The sequence below is a fragment of the Tachypleus tridentatus genome, unplaced genomic scaffold (assembly GCF_004210375.1).
Source record: "Tachypleus tridentatus isolate NWPU-2018 unplaced genomic scaffold, ASM421037v1 Hic_cluster_1, whole genome shotgun sequence".
Classification (NCBI taxonomy): Eukaryota; Metazoa; Arthropoda; class Merostomata; order Xiphosura; family Limulidae; genus Tachypleus; species Tachypleus tridentatus.
Genome location: NW_027467777.1, coordinates 27,584,863 through 27,601,232, shown reverse-complemented (window position 1 = coordinate 27,601,232; position 16,370 = coordinate 27,584,863). Strand labels below are relative to the sequence as shown.

At 32.0% G+C, this 16,370-nt stretch overlaps 1 protein-coding gene across 7 annotated transcripts in view; it reads left to right on the top strand.

The window, feature by feature from the left end:
- LOC143241915 (sodium-dependent nutrient amino acid transporter 1-like) overlaps window positions 1-16,370 on the top strand; it is a 41,808-nt gene that overhangs the window by 10,855 nt on the left and 14,583 nt on the right. For all 7 annotated transcript variants that reach the window (XM_076485216.1, XM_076485217.1, XM_076485218.1 and 4 more), the window contains exons 3-4: window positions 14,304-14,454; window positions 14,643-14,774. In XM_076485216.1, coding sequence (XP_076341331.1) covers window positions 14,304-14,454; window positions 14,643-14,774 — 283 coding nt within the window. The remainder of the gene's footprint in view (window positions 1-14,303; window positions 14,455-14,642; window positions 14,775-16,370) is intronic.

The following is a 16,370-nucleotide window of genomic DNA, read 5'->3' as shown; positions in this document are numbered from 1 at the left end:
AGTATTTGTACGGTTTCTGTATAAACAGTATATTGAAGGTACAGTAATACAGGATACTTTGCCTGTAGTATAGGTTATTTGGATATAAACAATATCTTTAGTCAGTGGCTGTAATGTTCTAACGAGCTTTTAACGACAGCATGATTCTATATCCTTACTAATTATAATTGATTATTTTAATAAACTATTAATGACACTATTATTGTATAATATTGCTGTTAATAGTTGTAATATTCTAACAAGTTTTTAACGACAGCATTATTCTATATCCTCAATAATTATAATTGCATTATTTTAATAAACTCTCACTGAGAGTATTATTGTTTCATATTATTGCTCATTAGTGTAAAAAATAAACGGAGAATAGTATGTAACAAAATCTTCTATAGTATTACCAATCAATAAATCTCACAGGTTTATACGTTACCTTCCAAGTGCAATAAGTTAATAAACTTACCTTTGTTTAGTCAAACATAAACGTGTCATAAATTTGATTATCATTTATTATAAATTAAACCTGAAACACCAAGAAATAAAGGTTACATCATTTATCACCTAACATTAAATAATCAAGCTACTGAAACACCAAGAAATAAAGTTTACATCATTTATCACCTAACATTAAATAATCAAGCTACTGAAACACCAAGAAATAAAGTTTACATCATTTATCACCTAACATTAAATAATCAAGCTACTGAAACACCAAGAAATAAAGTTTACATCATTTATCACCTAACATTAAATAATCAAGCTACTGAAACACCAAGAAATAAAGTTTACATCATTTATCACCTAACATTAAATAATCAAGCTACTGAAACACCAAGAAATAAAGTTTACATCATTTATCACCTTACATTAAATAATCAAGCTACTGAAACACCAAGAAATAAAGTTTACATCATTTATCACCTAACATTAAATAGTCAAGCTACTGAAACACCAAGAAATAAAGTTTACATCATTTATCACCTAACATTGAATAATCAAGGTACTGAAATACCAAGAAATAAAGTTTACATCATTTATCACCTAACATTAAATAATGAAGCTACTGAAACACCAAGAAATAAAGTTTACATCATTTATCACCTAACATTAAATAATCAAGCTACTGAAACACCAAGAAATAAAGTGTACATCATTTATCACCTAACATTGAATTATCAAGGTACTGAAACACCAAGAAATAAAGTTTACATCATTTATCACTTAACATTAAATAATCAAGCTACTGAAACACCAAGAAATAAAGTTTACATCATTTAACACCTAACACGAAATAATCAAGCGATTCACAGGTCTCAAAACGGATCATATGTACTAAAAATTTTATTTTTTCAAAAAGTGTTCGTTAAAAAAACCACTGAAGATACACAGTGTTTTCCACTAAATATTAAAGTAATGAGATACAAAGTGTTTTCCACTAAATATTAAAGTAATGAGATACAAAGTGTTTTCCACTAAATATTAATATTATGAGATACACAGTGTTTTCCACTAAATATTAATATTATGAGATACACAGTGTTTTCCACTAAATATTAATATTATGAGATACACAGTGTTTTCCACTAAATATTAATGTAATGAGATACACAGTGTTTTCCACTAAATATGAATGTAATGAGATACACAGTGTTTTCCACTAAATATGAATGTAATGAGATACACAGTGTTTTCCACTAAATATGAATCTAATGCACTCCTTTACATTCATTCCTTCTTGATATCAGGACCAACGAAGATTTCAAACTAGTCATAAGTAAAAGTACAAAACACAAGTATCGTTGATACCAGTACCAATGAAGATTTCCTACTTGTAAGTAAAAGTACAAAACACTAGCATACTCGATACCAGGACCAATGAAGATTTCCTACTAATTGTAAGTAAAAGTACAAAACTCCAGCATCTTCATATCAGGACCAACGAAGATTTACTACTAATTGTAAGTAAAAGTACAAAACACCAGCAACCTTGATTTCAGGACCAACAAAGATTTACAACTTGTTGTAAGTAAAAGTACAAAACACCAGCATCCTTGATATCAGGACCAATGAATATCTACAACTTCTTCTAATTAAAAATACAAAACACCAGCGTCTTTGATATCAGGACCAACGAAGATTTACTTCTAGTAATAAATAAAAGTACAAAATACCAGCATCACCTATATCAGGACCAACGAAGATTTAGTACTAGTTGTAAGTAAAAGTACAAAACTCCAGCATCCTTGATATCAGGACCAACGAAGATTTATTACTTCTTATCAATGAAATTACAAAACTCCAGCATCCTCGATATCAGGACCAACGAAGATTTATTACTTCTTATAAATGAAAGTACAAAACACCAGCATCCTTGATATCAGCACCAACGAAGATTTAGTACTAGTTTAAAGTAAAAGTACAAAACACCAGAATCCTTGATATCAGGACCAACGAATATTTACTTCCAGTAATAAATAAAAATACAAAACACCAGCATCCTTGATATCAGGACTAACGAAGATTTACTTCTAGTAATAAATAAAAGTACAAAATACCAGCATCCTTTATATCAGGACCAACGAAGATTTAAAACTAGTCATAAGTAAAAGTTCAAAACACAAGCATCGTTGATACCAGTACCAACGAATAGTTACTACAAGTTATAAGTAAAACTAAAAATCACCAGAATCCTTGATATCAGGACCAATGAAGATTTACTACTAGTTGTAAGTAAAACTACAAAACACCAGCATCCTTGATATCAGGACCAACGAATATTTACTTCTAGTAATAATTAAAAGTACAAAATACCAGCATCCTTGATATCAGGACCAACGAATATTTACTTCTAGTAATAATTAAATACAAAATACCAGCATCCCTATATCAGGACCAATGAAAATTTACTACTAGTTGTAAGTAAAAGTACAAAACACTAGCATCCTTGATACCAGGACCAATGAAGATTTCCTACTAGTTGTAAGTAAAAGTACAAAACTCCAGCATCTTGATATCAGGACCAACGAATATTTACAACTTCTTCTAAGTAAAAATACAAAACACCAGCGTCTTTGATATTACGACCAACGAAGATTTACTTCTAGTAATAAATAAAAGTACAAAATACCAGCAACCTTGATATCAGGAACAACGAAGATTAATAATAGTTGTAAGTAAAAGTACAAACACCAGCATCCTTGATGTTAGGACCAACGAAGATTTACTTCTAGTAATAAATAAAAGTACAAAATACCAGCATCCCCGATATCAGGACCAACGAAGATTTAGTACTAGTTGAAAGTAAAAGTACAAAACACAAGCATCATTGATACCAGTACCAACGAATAGTTACTACAAGTTATAAGTAAAACTAAATATCACCAGAATCCTTGATATCAGGACCAATGAAGAGTTACTACTAGTTGTAAGTAAAAGTATAAAACACCAACATCCTTGATATCAAAACCAATGAAGATTTCCTACTTGTTGTAAGTAAAAGTACAAAATACCAGCATCCCCTATATCAGGACCAATGAAGATTTCCTACTTGTTGTAAGTAAAAGTACAAACACCAGCACCCTTGATATCAGGACCAACGAAGATTTAGTACTAGTTGAAAGTAAAAGTACAAAACACCAGCATCCCCTATATCAGGACCAATGAAAATTCACTACTAGTTGTAAGTAAAAGTATAAAACACCAGCATCCTTGATATCAAAACCAATGAAGATTTCCTACTTGTTGTAAGTAAAAGTACAAAATACCAGCATCCCCTATATCAGGACCAATGAAGATTTCCTACTTGTTGTAAGTAAAAGTACAAAACACCAGCATCCCCTATATCAGGACCAATGAAAATTCACTACTAGTTGTAAGTAAAAGTACAAAACACCAGCATCCTTGATATCAGGACCAACGAAGATTTAGTACTAGTTGAAAGCAAAAGTACAAAACACCAGCATCCTTGATATCAGGACCAATGAAGATTTACTACTAGTTATAAGTAAAACTACAAAACACTAGCATCTTTGATATCAGGATCAACGAAGATTTAAAACTAGTTATAAGTAAAAGTACAAAACACAAGAATCGTTGATACCAGTACCAACGAAGAGTTACTACGAGTTATAAGTAAAATTAAAAATCACCAGAATCCTTGATATCAAGACCAACGAAGATTTACTACTATTTATAAGTATACCAACAAAACACCAGCGTCATTGATATCAGGACCAACGAAGATTTAAAACTAGTCATAAGTAAAAGTACAAAACACAAGTATCGTTGATACCAGTACCAACGAATAGTTAGTACAAGTTATAAGTAAAACTAAAAATCACCAGAATCCTTGATATCTTGACCAACGAAGATTTACTTCCAGTAATAAATAAAAGTACAAAACACCAGCATCCTTAATATCAGGACCAACGAAGATTTTCTACTAGTTGTAAGTAAAAGTGCAAAACCCCAGCATCCTTGATATTAGGACCAATGAATATTTACAACTCGTTGTAAGCAAAAGTACAAAACACCAGCATCCTTGATATCAGGACCAACGACGATTTACAACTTGTTGTAAGTAAAAGTACAAAACACCAGCGTCTTTGATATCAGGACCAACGAAGATTTACTTCTAGTAATATATAAAAGTACAAAACACCAGCATCCCCTATATCAAGACCAACGAATATTTACTACTTGTTATAAGTAAAAGTACAAACACCGGTAACCTTGATTCTGACCAATACAAACACCGGTAACCTTGATTCTGACCAATAACGAACCACCTAGCCATTCTAGATCCATGTTCCATCACTCTGACATACATTAAAGGATAGTAAAAAAAAACGATTCCCATTGGTTTGTCATCTTATTATTCCATAGCGAGAACCTATGTTAATTCGTTCGTTACCATAGCAGTTAAAAATTAAATTTAAACATGAAGTTAGAACAATACAAACATTTGATCTGTATACTGTTCCTATTGTTAAAATAATAAATTTTCCAGGGCAATTTTAAATACCTTAATAATTCTGTTAAATTAATTATTTGCGTCTGTTTACTGACTTTCTGTAGCAATGACAGTTATTTTACATTAGAGGTACTCTAACAAGACATGTAGTTTTTAACACTATAATACCTTTGTGTATTTTTACCAGAATGTCTTTAAGCAGATACAACGAGTTCAGAATGGGAGTAATTTGAATCGGAAAAAGAAACAGAACTTCTGTGACAGAGATTTAGTTTGGGAGTGAAGCTGGAGAGTTTATTGATGTCTATATACCCCTTCAGGCCTCCAGCAAAGTTTGATTTCTTTAAGCAGTGAGTGCCCGTGTTTAGTGTTCGGTTTAAATAAACAGAGAGAATCTTCAAAAGAGTCACGCTTGGGATGTCAGTTGATGGTGATATCCACATAAAGAAAAGAAATGATGAAACGATCTTACATGACGGCCTGGGTCTAAAAATTCAATTAGAATTAGAGGATCTAAATACCTAAAACTTTGTTATGCGGGAAAGGGGATGTACCCCGCCAGATCCGTTAAAACTTTGTTATGGGGAAGAGGAGGAGAACCCCTCCAAATCCGTTAAGACTTTGTTATGGGGGAAGGGGGAGTACCCCTCCAGATCCGTTAAAACTTTGTTATGCGGGAAAGGGGAGTACGCCTCCAGATCCGTTAAAACTTTGTTATGGGGGAAAGGGTAGTACCCCTCCAGATCCGTTAAAATTTTGTTATGCGAAAAAGGGGAGTACCCCGCCCGATCCGTTAAAACTTTGTTATGGGGAAAGGAAAGTACCCAGCCAAATCCGTCTTTAACAGAATAATCTTCCCACAGTCGAAATTATAAAACGACGTCAATTTTAATCATGAATATTGTGTCTATGTTGATTTGAATGTAAATCATGAATATCGTGTCTGGATTGATTTGAATGTAAATCATGAATATTGTGTCTAGGTTGATTTGAATGTAAATCATGAATATTGTGTCTAGGTTTATTTGAATGTAAATCATAAATATTGTGTCTATGTTGATTTGAATGTAAATCATGAATATTGTGTCTAGGTTGATTTGAATGTAAATCATGAATATCGTGTCTAGGTTGATTTGAATGTAAATCATGAATATTGTGTCTAGGTTGATTTGAATGTAAATCATGAATATCGTGTCTGGATTGATTTGAATGTAAATCATGAATATTCTGTCAAGGTCGATTTGAATGTAAATCATGAATATCGTGTCCAGGTTGATTTGAATGTAAATCATGAATATTGTGTCCTGGTTGAATTCACTGTAAATAATGAATATTGTGTCTAGGTTGATTTGAATGTAAATCATGAATATTGTGTCTAGGTTGATTTGAATGTAAATCATGAATATCGTGTCTATGTTGATTTGAATGTAAATCATGAATATTGTGTCTAGGTTGATTTGATTGTAAATCATGAATATTGTGTCTAGGTTGATTTGATTATAAATCATGAATATTGTGTCTAGGTTGATTTTAATGTAAATCATGAATATTGTGTCTATGTTGATTTGAATGTAAATCATGAATATTGTGTCTAGGTTTATTTGAATGTAAATCATCAATATTGTGTTTATGTTGATTTGAATGTAAATCATGAATATTGTGTCAAGGTTGAATTCACTGTAAATAATGAATATTGTGTCTGGGTTGATTTGATTGTAAATCATGAATATCGTGTCTGGATTGATTTGAATGTAAATCATGAATATTGTGTCTAGGTTGATTTGAATGTAAATCATGAATATTGTGTCTAGGTTTATTTGAATGTAAATCATAAATATTGTGTCTATGTTGATTTGAATGTAAATCATGAATATTGTGTCTAGGTTGATTTGAATGTAAATCATGAATATCGTGTCTAGGTTGATTTGAATGTAAATCATGAATATTGTGTCTAGGTTGATTTGAATGTAAATCATGAATATTGTGTCCTGGTTGAATTCACTGTAAATAATGAATATTGTGTCTAGGTTGATTTGAATGTAAATCATGAATATTGTGTCTAGGTTGATTTGAATGTAAATCATGAATATTGTGTCTAGGTTGATTTGAATGTAAATCATGAATATAGTGTCTATGTTGATTTGAATGTAAATCATGAATATTGTGTCTAGGTTGATTTGATTGTAAATCATGAATATTGTGTCTAGGTTGATTTGATTGTAAATCATGAATATTGTGTCTACGTTGATTTGAATGTAAATCATGAATATAGTGTCTAGGTTGATTTTAATGTAAATCATGAATATTGTGTCTATGTTGATTTGAATGTAAATCATGAATATTGTGTCAAGGTCGATTTGAATGTAAATCATGAATATCGTGTCCAGGTTGATTTGAATGTAAATCATGAATATTGTGTCCTGGTTGAATTCACTGTAAATAATGAATATTGTGTCTAGGTTGATTTGAATGTAAATCATGAATATTGTGTCTAGGTTGATTTGAATGTAAATCATGAATATTGTGTCTAAGTTGATTTGAATGTAAATCATGAATATCGTGTCTATGTTGATTTGAATGTAAATCATGAATATTGTGTCTAGGTTGATTTGATTGTAAATCATGAATATTGTGTCTAGGTTGATTTGATTATAAATCATGAATATTGTGTCTAGGTTGATTTGAATGTAAATCATGAATATAGTGTCTAGGTTGATTTTAATGTAAATCATGAATATTGTGTCTATGTTGATTTGAATGTAAATCATGAATATTGTGTCTAGGTTTATTTGAATGTAAATCATCAATATTGTGTTTATGTTGATTTGAATGTAAATCATGAATATTGTGTCAAGGTTGAATTCACTGTAAATAATGAATATTGTGTCTGGGTTGATTTGATTGTAAATCATGAATATCGTGTCTGGATTGATTTGAATGTAAATCATGAATATTGTGTCTAGGTTGATTTGAATGTAAATCATGAATATTGTGTCTAGGTTTATTTGAATGTAAATCATAAATATTGTGTCTATGTTGATTTGAATGTAAATCATGAATATTGTGTCTAGGTTGATTTGAATGTAAATCATGAATATCGTGTCTAGGTTGATTTGAATGTAAATCATGAATATCGTGTCTGGATTGATTTGAATGTAAATCATGAATATTGTGTCAAGGTCGATTTGAATGTAAATCATGAATATCGTGTCCAGGTTGATTTGAATGTAAATCATGAATATTGTGTCCTGGTTGAATTCACTGTAAATAATGAATATTGTGTCTAGGTTGATTTGAATGTAAATCATGAATATTGTGTCTAGGTTGATTTGAATGTAAATCATGAATATTGTGTCTAGGTTGATTTGAATGTAAATCATGAATATCGTATCTATGTTGATTTGAATGTAAATCATGAATATTGTGTCTAGGTTGATTTGATTGTAAATCATGAATATTGTGTCTAGGTTGATTTGATTGTAAATCATGAATATTGTGTCTAGGTTGATTTGAATGTAAATCATGAATATAGTGTCTAGGTTGATTTTAATGTAAACCATGAATATTGTGTCTATGTTGATTTGAATGTAAATCATGAATATTGTGTCAAGGTCGATTTGAATGTAAATCATGAATATCGTGTCCAGGTTGATTTGAATGTAAATCATGAATATTGTGTCCTGGTTGAATTCACTGTAAGTAATGAATATTGTGTCTAGGTTGATTTGAATGTAAATCATGAATATTGTGTCTAGGTTGATTTGAATGTAAATCATGAATATTGTGTCCTGGTTGAATTCACTGTAAGTAATGAATATTGTGTCTAGGTTGATTTGAATGTAAATCATGAATATTGTGTCTAGGTTGATTTGAATGTAAATCATGAATATTGTGTCTAGGTTGATTTGGATGTAAATCATGAATATCGTGTCTATGTTGATTTGAATGTAAATCATGAATATTGTGTCTAGGTTGATTTGATTGTAAATCATGAATATTGTGTCTAGGTTGATTTGAATGTAAATCATGAATATAGTGTCTAGGTTGATTTTAATGTAAATCATGAATATTGTGTCTATGTTGATTTGAATGTAAATCATGAATATTGTGTCTAGGTTTATTTGAATGTAAATCATCAATATTGTGTTTATGTTGATTTGAATGTAAATCATGAATATTGTGTCTAGGTTGATTTGAATGTAAATAATGAATATTGTGTCTGGGTTGATTTGATTGTAAATCATGAATATCGTGTCTGGATTGATTTGAATGTAAATCATGAATGTTGTGTCTATGTTGATTTTAATGTAAATCATGAATATTGTGTCTAGGTTTATTTGAATGTAAATCATAAATATTGTGTCTAGGTTGATTTGAATGTAAATCATGAATATCGTGTCTAGGTTTATTTGAATGTAAATCATGAATATTGTGTCAAGGTTGAATTCACTGTAAATAATGAATATTGTGTCTAGGTTGATTTGAATGTAAATCATGAATATCGTGTCTAGGTTGATTTGATTGTAAATCATGAATATTGTGTCTAGGTTGATTTGAATGTAAATCATGAATATTGTGTCTAGGTTGATTTGAATGTAAATCATGAATATCGTGTCTATGTTGATTTGAATGTAAATCATGAATATCGTGCCTAGGTTGATTTGAATGTAAATCATGAATATTGTGTCTTGGTTGATTTGAATGTAAATCATGAATATCGTGTCTATGTTGATTTTAATGTAAATCATGAATATCGTGTCTAGGTTTATTTGAATGTAAATCATAAATATTGTGTCTACGTTGATTTGAATGTAAATCATGAATATCGTGTCTAGGTTGATTTGATTGTAAATCATGAATATTGTGTCTAGGTTGATTTGAATGTAAATCATGAATATTGTGTCTAGGTTGATTTGAATGTAAATCATGAATATCGTGTCTATGTTGATTTGAATGTAAATCATGAATATCGTGTCTTGGTTGATTTGAATGTAAATCATGAATGTTGTGTCTAGGTTGATTTGAATGTAAATAATGAATATTGTGTCTAGGTTGATTTGAAGGCCAAATATTTATTGTGTAAGGTACTTTTTCTAGTAAATAGGGCATCAGTCAATGTGTTTCTCGTTTTTGATAGCAACTGAGTGCTAGGAATGTTAATTTCTGGTCGACTAATATTAAAATTTGATGAATTTGTAACGTGATACAATTTCTGTCAGACATGTTGAAGGTGACTTGCCAACAGTACTTTTTCAGTGACTGGACGTAGACTACTTGTAACAAGGCTTAGATAAATGATTCGTTTACTGATAGATTTCTTTATGTTTCTAAAATATTGGCACAGTGGTTAGGTTCTTGACTAGCAATATGCGGGTTCGGATCCCCGTTATACGAACATGCTCGCCGTTTCCTCCGTAGGTACGTTATAATTCGACTGCCAATCACATTATTTGTTGGTAAAAGAGTAGCCCAAGGGTTGGTGGTGGGTGGTGATTACAACCTGCCTTCCCTCTAGTCTTCCTTTACCTAATTAGAGACCACCAGCTCAGATAATAATTACGTAACGTTGTGCGATATCCAGAACAAACCTCAAACCCTGAAACATTCAACCCATGAATGGATGATATTCAGAAACATGTTTTACTTTTTGATAATTTAAAAAAATCTTTATTTAAACTTGGTCGAAAACTCACATCGATAGCGTTAAGTGGGATAACTATCAATTGCTATTATTACACTTATCAGTTACAGCATTCAGTGAATTTTGAACACAGTTTGACGCTATTGGTAGGTTTCGAGATAAGCTCCAAACACAAATACCGTCTGTATAGTGAGAAAATATATGTACGTTAAATCAGAAAACGGTTTATTCCTACTTGTAATTACGGAACGTTTCACTACAGGACTCAGAGAAATTCAACAATATTCCTGCTAGTGAGCAAAATATTAAAAAGTTCACAACAGTACTGTGGAAAATTCAATAATATTCCAGTTATTTAATAAAGTATTAGAAGTTTTATAACAGTACTGTAGAAAATTCAACAATATTCCAGCTAGTCATTAACACATTAAAAATTTCACAACAGTACTTTGGGAAATTGAACAATATTACAACAATTTATTAAGGCACAAGAAGTTTCACATGAGTTCTGTAGGAAATACAAAAGAGTTTCTGATATTGATTAAGATATTAGAAGTTTTACTACAATACTGTGAGAAATTCAACAATATTACAACAATTGATTAAGGCACAAGAAGTTTCACATGAGTACTGTAGGAAATACAAAAGAGTTTCTGATATTGATTAAGGTATTAGAAGTTTTACTACAGTACTGTGAGAAATTCAACAATATTACAACAATTGATTAAGGAACTTGAAGTTTTCTAACATTACTGTGGGAAGTCAACAATATTTCTGGTGTTGATTAAAATATTAGATGGTTTCACCTCAGTACTGATGGACAGTCCAAGATGTTGTTCAAACAGAAGTTAGAATAACAAGTAACACTTAAATGGCTGACATATATAGAATGAATTACATTAAATATATGTTTTTCTTAATATTAAAACAAATTATTGCATAAATATTGCATTATTTTTGTTAGTGATTAAGGAACTAGAAGTTTTATAACACTACTGTGGAATGTCAACAATATTTCTCCTGGTAATTAAGGAATTTGAATTTTATAACACTACTGTGATAAGTCAACAATATTTGTGGTATTGATTAAGATATTAGAACTTTTACATCAGTACTGTTGGAATTTCAACAATATTTCTGCTAGTGATTAACGAACTAGAAGTTTTATAACACTATTTTGGGATTTCAACAATTAAACAGTGAATGTCAAGTAGGTAAAGCATACAGAAACAACACTGGCTGTATTAGTGTTAAAAAAAGGACTTGATAAACGAACAACATTGGCTGTATTAATGTTAATATATTGGACTTGATAAAGAAACAACATTGGCTGTATTAGTGTTAAAATATTGGACTTGATGAAAGAACAACAATGGCTGTATTAGTGTTAAAATATAGGACTTGATAAAAGAACAACATTGGCTGTATTAGTGTTAAAATACAGGACTTGATAAAGGAACAATATTGGCTTTATTAGTGTTAAAATATTGAATTTGATGAAATAACAACATTGGCTGTATTAGTGTTAAAATATAGGACTTGATAAAGGAACAACGTTGGCTTTATTAGTGTTAAAATATTGAACTTGATGAAGGAACAACATTGGCTGTATTAGTGTTAAAATATAGGACTTGATAAAGGAACAACATTAGCTCTATTCGTGTTAAAACATTGAACTTGATAAAGGAACAACATATGGCTGTATTGGTGTTAAAATATTATATGTGATGAATTCTGTTGTACGGAGATCACGAGGGGAGATGGAGAGACCTAGCAAGTTTCACTCCCGTTACATATCACGTGTTTAATAACATTATGTTTTTGCTACTTTTGGGTATTCATTTCAGTGTATTCGTTTTTGTTTTCCCAATATACGCGATGAATAAAGGCAGATCACATAATACTATCAGATTAGGTATGGAAATTACGACGTGAGTTTCAAGGAGAACTTAAATAATTGCTTAGTCACTGCAAACACTTAAGAATACTCTAATCACTTGAGTGCTGTTTTTTCGTAGAGCTCTGAGCTATAAATGATAACGTTTATCGCCGTGACCTTACCTTTATCCTAGGAGTTTACACATTTTTAGATTAAAAAAAGAAAAGACAGATTAGACACAATGGTTTGCATACCAAGTTTCTCATCTCAAAATTTCAACATATCTCTCATGACCTGTTTCATTTTACCACTCACATAAGAAAATCGTAAATGGTGTTTAGTAAATGTAAACCTAGAATACACATGTTTTGGCTATTTGTTTCTGCCACGTTCCTCTCAATGTATACGTCACGGATTTGAAAGTAGCAGTAAATTAAAACATGATTTATCTTTTATCTTGTCAGTCAAAAGATAATATCTAATCTCGAAAACAAATTCAATCATGACTTCGGCCTGAGGCCAAACTGATAAACAAAATAGAATAACTAAGCCTAATGTTCATGATTAAATTACATTAGCAAATTAACGATTTTTCACGTTCCTTTTAGAATCTCTGTTGTCTAGTTCTTTTAGTTTGTTTTTATAAATAAATATTTTTTTTAGTGAAGAGCTACACACTGGGATATCTGAGTCTGTCCACTACGAATAATCGAACTGTGGACTTTAGCACTGTAAATCTTTAAACTTACTACTCACCGAAGGACTTGTAAAATTTTATGTAAAAACACAAAAGGTTAATGTTTCAACGTCAATTATCTTAAAATGTATTAATAAGGTGAGAAACGGGAATCAACTTATGGTTACAGTTTTTCATATCTCCAAGCAGTTTTCATTCTATCTGATATTTTGAAAACACAGATTTTTGCCACCCATGAGATGTTTGGTCTCCTTTTTCTCTTACCTGAAAAAATAATCAGAATTAAAACTATATTATTAAGAAATACCCAGTCGAAAGTTATGTTAATTCATGATTAATGAAAGGTTATCTCATTAAAAGTTGTTTCCCTTTTATGTAATTATAAACAATACCCATAAAAACTGCAAAACACAAAATGTGAAACCGCAAAATTGTATGTATCTTCCCATGAACTCAACAAACCTTCAAACAAAATTTAGTGAATTTTCATCACTAGGGGCGAAGTGGTGGTTAAAAATGTAAACACTTCCATAAAAACTTCAAAACAAAAGCTAAAAGTTTGTATGTACCCGAGTATGAGCCTAATGAATTTCTTCACTGGAAGTAGTTACATAAAACAGTCACAACACTATTATATTTATACAGATTCTAATAAACATAAAATATCTTGAATGCCTCAGAGATATTAAGGTGAAATATTAAAGGATGAACCCAAACTCACAACTATAAAGTTGATACCAGATTAAAGTTGTGGAATCACACTTAACTGCCTGAAACTAAATCCAGAATATGTAGTTCTAGAAATAAGAAACGAGTCTGTAGGTGAAACTTGGAATTATGTTTTTATTCTCCAAGTCGCAGAGTTCTTACTTGATATCGTAGTGTAACTGTTGTTCGTTGTTATGGATAATGATTTTTTGTAACAGAAAGTTAACTTAATAAATATGCTATTCAGGAATTTTTATGCTATAATTATGAGAGTTATTCTAATGCCATAGTCCCAGGCGGAATCCTTCCAAGCCATTGAAAACTTATTTGTTAAATAATAAAAATTGTTTCTTATAAATAGCATGATTCGTTAAGCTCTGCTCTTTATAACAAAACAGTGTTTTGATTTCAGACAATTACGGTACCAGATAAGGTCAAAGATCACTCTGAACACCGAGGTCAGTGGGGTCGAAGCTTGGAATTTTTGATGTCATGTATATCCATGTCAGTTGGACTCGGCAATGTTTGGCGTTTTCCCAACATTGCTTACAACAATGGTGGAGGTAAAGATATTGTTTCACAGATCGAATATCTGAAAACTGAATAATTACTAAAACTTTGTTGTTTTTTATCCAAGATTTGTAAGATACTAAAGCATAAAAAGTGGTTTTTCCAATTTAGAACATGTACTTTATCTTTCTTGTATAACAAAATAAACAACATTAAGCCGATGCTTTTAATGAACATCTAGGGGCTTTCCTCATTCCTTATCTCCTGTTGCTGTTTGTGATTGGTCGACCGCTATATTACATGGAACTAGTGCTTGGACAGTTCAGCGGTAAAGGACCTATCAAAGCATGGAAATGTGTGCCTGCACTGAAAGGTAAGGTTTTCACGGTTTCTGGTAGATAGTTACCACGTTTTCACATCAATGATTGAGCCTTCCTATATAACTGCTATTAAATATTATCCATTTGTCTCTCCTGGTTTGTATAAACATCTCCCCTTCTCTCCTGAGGTCTTACTGTTCCCCGTTCATCTCTCTACGTCTTTCCTGGTCATTGTAGACTCCTCCCCTCCTCTCCTGATGTCTTAATGTTCCCCGTTCATCTCTCTACGTCTTTTCTGGTCAGTGTAGACTCCTTCCTTCCTCTCCTGATGTCTTACTGTTCCCCGTTCATCTCTCTACGTCTTTCCTGGTTAGTGTAGACTCTTCCCCTCCTCTCCTGATGTCTTAATGTTCTTTATTCATCTCTCTACGTCTTTCCTGGTCAGTGTAGACTCCTTCCTTCCTCTCCTGAGGTCTTAGTGTTCCCCTCATCCCTTTACGTCTTTTCTGGTCAGCGTAGACTCCTTCCTTTCTCTCCTGAGGTCTTAATGCTCACCATTTATATCTCTACATCCTTTCTGGTCAGTGTAGACTTCTTTCTTCCTCTCTTGAGGTCTTAATGTTCCCAGTTTATCTCTCTACGTATTTTCTGGTCAGTGTAGACTCCTTCCTTCCTCTCCTGAGGTCTTAATATTCTTCATTCATCTCTCTACGTCTTTCCTGGTCAACGTAGACTCCTTCCTTCCTCTCCTGAGGTCTTAATGTTCCCCGTTCATCTCTCTACGTCTTTCCTCGTCAGTGTAGACTCCTTCCTTTCTCTCCTGAGGTCTTAATGTTCCCCCTCGTCCCTTTACGTCTTTCCTAGTCAGCGTAGACTCCTTCCTTCCTCAACTAATGTCTTAATGTTTCACGTTGATCTCTCTACGTCTTTTCTGGTCAGTGTAGACTCCTTCCTCTCCTGAGGTCTTAATGTTCCCCCTCATACCTTTAAATCTTTTCTTGTCAGCGTAGACTCCTTTCTTTCTCTCCTGAGGTCTTAATGTTCCCCCTCGTCCCTTTACATCTTTCCTAGTCAGCGTAGACTCCTTCCTTCCTCAACTAATGTCTTAATGTTTCACGTTGATCTCTCTACGTCTTTTCTGGTCAGTGTAGACTCCTTCCTCTCCTGAGGTCTTAATGTTCCCCCTCATACCTTTAAATCTTTTCTTGTCAGCGTAGACTCCTTTCTTCCTCTCCTGAGGTCTTAATGTTCCCCGTTCATCTCTCTACGTCTCTTCTTGTTAGTGTAGACTCCTGTCTTCCTCTCCTGATGTCTTAATGTTCCCCGTTCATCTCTCTACGTCTTTCCTGGTGTGTGTAGATTCCTCTCCTGAAACCTTGATTCACATATTTACCATTTGTCATACTATCTGTAAAAGACTATAAGGTTTGTTTGAGTTAATTAGCATTTAGATGACAGTTCGAACCCAGTTGTTATAAAGGTAAATATCTAATGCGGTAGTCCCACTTTGTTGGTAGATTTTACTATACTAGGCTCACTTCCAACTGCCATAAAACAATTATGTTTTATTCTGTTACAGAGTTAGGGGTAGACTTCATACTTCATCTAACCTTCTATATCAAGACTTTGGGGTAGACTTCATACTTCAT